This window comes from Octopus bimaculoides, chromosome 3 (assembly GCF_001194135.2).
Source record: "Octopus bimaculoides isolate UCB-OBI-ISO-001 chromosome 3, ASM119413v2, whole genome shotgun sequence".
Lineage (NCBI taxonomy): Eukaryota > Metazoa > Mollusca > Cephalopoda > Octopoda > Octopodidae > Octopus > Octopus bimaculoides.
Genome location: NC_068983.1, coordinates 124,162,434 through 124,166,067, shown reverse-complemented (window position 1 = coordinate 124,166,067; position 3,634 = coordinate 124,162,434). Strand labels below are relative to the sequence as shown.

General features: G+C 34.8%; 1 protein-coding gene across 3 annotated transcripts in view; it reads right to left on the bottom strand.

Annotated features, from left to right (window-relative positions):
• LOC106867619 (b(0,+)-type amino acid transporter 1) overlaps positions 1–3,634 on the bottom strand; it is a 72,556-nt gene that overhangs the window by 45,841 nt on the left and 23,081 nt on the right. Inside the window, exon 1 of one of the 3 annotated variants that reach the window (XM_052966541.1) lies at positions 2,216–2,946. The exons of 1 other annotated variant lie outside the window; for it this stretch is intronic. Coding sequence is in view for 1 of the 2 variants with exons in the window: in XM_052966540.1 (XP_052822500.1) it covers positions 753–767 (15 nt within the window). In the remaining variant the exon portion in view is untranslated. Of the gene's footprint in view, positions 1–752; positions 894–2,215; positions 2,947–3,634 lie in introns of those variants that run through there. One more of the 3 variants, XM_052966540.1, reaches the window with a different exon arrangement.

Sequence of the window (3,634 nt, the reverse complement as noted above, 5' to 3'; positions counted from 1 at the left end):
AACACATTTTCCAAACAGGTACAAGGGAGAAAAATTCGGTTCTTGTGAATTTTCCGAAGTCCTCTTTTCACCCCCTTGGAGAAGATTTTCCCCCACAAATTTCTTTATAATCGTAATGTATGCTATTTGAAAAATATTTGTATAAAATTTCATTGAAAAAAAACTCCATTTTCCTAAAAGTTATGAGGGGAAAACTCGGATCTTGTGAATTTTCCGAGGTCTTCTCCCTACCCTCCCGTTGCTTTGTGCACTTTTTTTTTTGTTTGTTTTTTTTCCATATTCGTTTCCTACACATTTTTTCTGATTTTCGTTTCCGGGTCAAGTTGTAAACATTAAGCGAAAAGATTATGTGATGTAGAGTAATAACGAAGAAGCGACAACTCGCTCGTTGGCCCTATGACATCTGGGGTTTTTTTTTAGTAGGAAGGAGCTCAACTGGACATGAAATGTTTACACCAGGGTTTGTTATTCATTAAGACTTATAAAATGTGAAATTTAGTTAACCTGCAGTGACACAGCGCTTTATAAATCACAGATCGTTGCACAAACAACTCGTCCCGAAATGTAAATAATCCATTGTAAAATAGTATGTACGATTCATTGTAAAATAGAATGTACAATTGTCACTTGGTGATATTCTTTAAAGATATTAGATATTTAAGATTATATTTCGAGATATTTTTTTAATATTTCCAATATTTTATTTTCCTGATGCAATATTTTCGTAAACTTAAAATTAACACAATTCCTACCTTTTTGATGTGCATCCATGTGTGGACGATATCAAGACTTAGTATATCAGATATCTGCCGAAAACAACGACAAACTGATTCATCATCCTCTACAAGGTGCGTTAAAAAAACACGCCGTCGTTATTGTTTAGCCCCAGGATGAACTTAATCGAGCATTGTTGCCATGAACCTGGCGCCTTTTTTAATTTGTAGGTGAATGTCAGATGGGTTTGCAAAAATGACAAGGCTATCTTTAATTGAAAACGACAAAAGACAGAACGTAAAGAGAATTACTATTAATTTGTACAATACGAGGCTGAACAATTATCTTTTACGTGGAAAGTTAGTGAATAAGAGCTGAAGCAAACTGCTACTTCTTATGAATAACTGTAAGCGAATATCATTAAGACCGATTCGACTTGAAATGTGCAAATTCTGTTTTAGTGAATAAAACATAATAGTACAAACTAGATTTAAATTCCATCAAGTAAAAATCCAAAAGGTTCCACGTGTAAGTTTAATGATGTGTTTATTAACGAAAAAGTAGTTACGAATTAGGAAACAGAAAGTAAGACAAGAAGCACATGTCTACGTGAATAATTTCCACTCTGCGTAAATTTAAGTGAAATATTGCCTGTGCATTGCTTCATAGGGAATATTTTGCAGAATAAATATTTTGGTAGAGATGGACTATATGTAATTTGAACCTTTCCCCCCCTTATTTATTAATTTATTTTTACAGAATCCCACGTTTTAGGCTATGGAGATTCCAATTCTGAAAAAAAATTTTTGAAAAATTTCAATTCCCCCCACCACTAAGCAGGCTATTTACATGCTAGAAATAACAGCCAAATCTCACAAAACTAGTGTTAGGGTTACGGTTACGGTCAGGGTTAGGGTTAGGTTTACCCTGTGGATCTATATAAAAACAGGGGTGGGGGGATCGAAATTTTGAAATTGAGATCTTTGAAATTTTTTTTTCAGAATCGGATTCTCCATGGTCTGAAACATAGGATTCCGTAAAAAAAACAAAATTTAAAAGGGGGGGGGTATACCCAGATTACATATACTCCATCTGCACCAATATTTTTATTCACGAAACTATAACATAAAATTGTCCGGAGATTGCATGATGTTATTCAGTTAAACATTTGAAATGAGACAATTTTTCGAAACAACATTCAATCAGGCGTGTTTTCAATGATGTGCACAGAAACAGCAAGTGAATATGTAGTAACGTTTCATTAACGGAGAAAATAAACTGGAGTGATTAAGATAAAAGCAGATTATAAGTAATTTATTAGTCATAATTTAAACCAATGTACAATCTTTATTCCAACCATATGTTAAGATGATGCAATAGTTACAATATATGAAGAATCATCAATAATTATAAGTTGCAAAAAACACTTGAAGAATTTGATAAATAATGATAATAATCTCATAATGTCGATTGCACGAAGGAAAATAGTTGTCATTCTTACCTTTCGTGGTTATATTCACGCTTTAAACTGTTAAAATAGTTAAATATGAAAATATTTCAAATCGAAGAATATGTTCCCACCATCTACCACGCTCAAGCTCTATCTTTCTTTCCCTGTCACTGCCACTACTCCCTCTCTATATACCCCCACTTCTTAATCTTATATAATACTTTCCTTTTATCCACAATGATGATGATTTATTCATTTATAAATTATTCAACTCCACCAAACAGATTTGTTGGTTGAATTTGCTCTTTATCTTATAAATGTAGCGAAGAGACGATAGAAATGAACAGTGAGTCCTAAGTAACGAGGTAGCAACATCTTAAGACGATTTTGACTTAAACTAGCAGAATTGATAGCGCGTCGGATAAAATACTTTGGTGTGTTTACGGCTCTTTCGATCGAGTTCAAATCCTTCCGAGGCCAAATTAACCTTTCGTCACTCTAGAATTATAATAAAACGCCAGCGAAGTACGGATGTGACTTATATTCCTAGAGTGCATAGTTGATGTGAATGAAGTTGTACAAGAAAAGGAGATCTGGTTAACATCAGCAACATCACTTCTGTTTACCCATCTTAATTTAGCTTAGAGAAGCCTACAGAACAATATATTCAGTCATCCTTAGACAGACCTGTAATATAATTTTCTAAAACTACTGCAAGTCAAGAATGACTGGACATAATGACTAGTATAGGGCCTGAGGGTTCGGCACAACAAGGTAATGAAAGGATAGACAAGCAGGACTGAAATGCCTGAGTAAAGTTGGCATGTGTCCGGCTAACTCTGAGTAGCAGACGCCATAGTAGTAGCAATAAGGAAACACGCCTGTAAGCCAGAATCAGCAGCGTGTTCAAAATCGTAATTTTATGCCAATCAATCAAGTGGCCCATTTCTGAATGCCGTCTTGGATGTCTGTACATTGCAGATGATCTGAGAACAATACTCTACAGGGAAGCTTTCACAGGGCCTGAAATTTCTTCTGACCCAGTAGATAAAGGTTAGTCGTTGAAATATATTCCTAGCTATGTTAAAGCTGTACTTTCCCCAAGGGTGATCCTCAATGCTAGTGAGACCTAAAATTTGTTGTGAATGTGCAGATAGAAGTTGTGTGCTGCTCATGTTTAAGGGGATGTGGTTTTATAGTTGTTATATGGACTGTTAGATATGTAATTCGTCTGACGTTCCGTGTGTCACTGTGGTTCGTCTGAGTTCATTGTTTCATTGTTGTTGTCTTGTGTGACTGTCGTAGTAAAATGTCATTGATATATATATGGCGGACATGACTTTTGTTTATTCATAACGAACATTGGGTGAGTGCGTTCTTTGTATGTAATTGAATAATAAATGTAATAATTAAATTTGTATAACTCGTTGTGTTATCTCTGCGAGTCTTCCGAGGGAAATACAACAATAG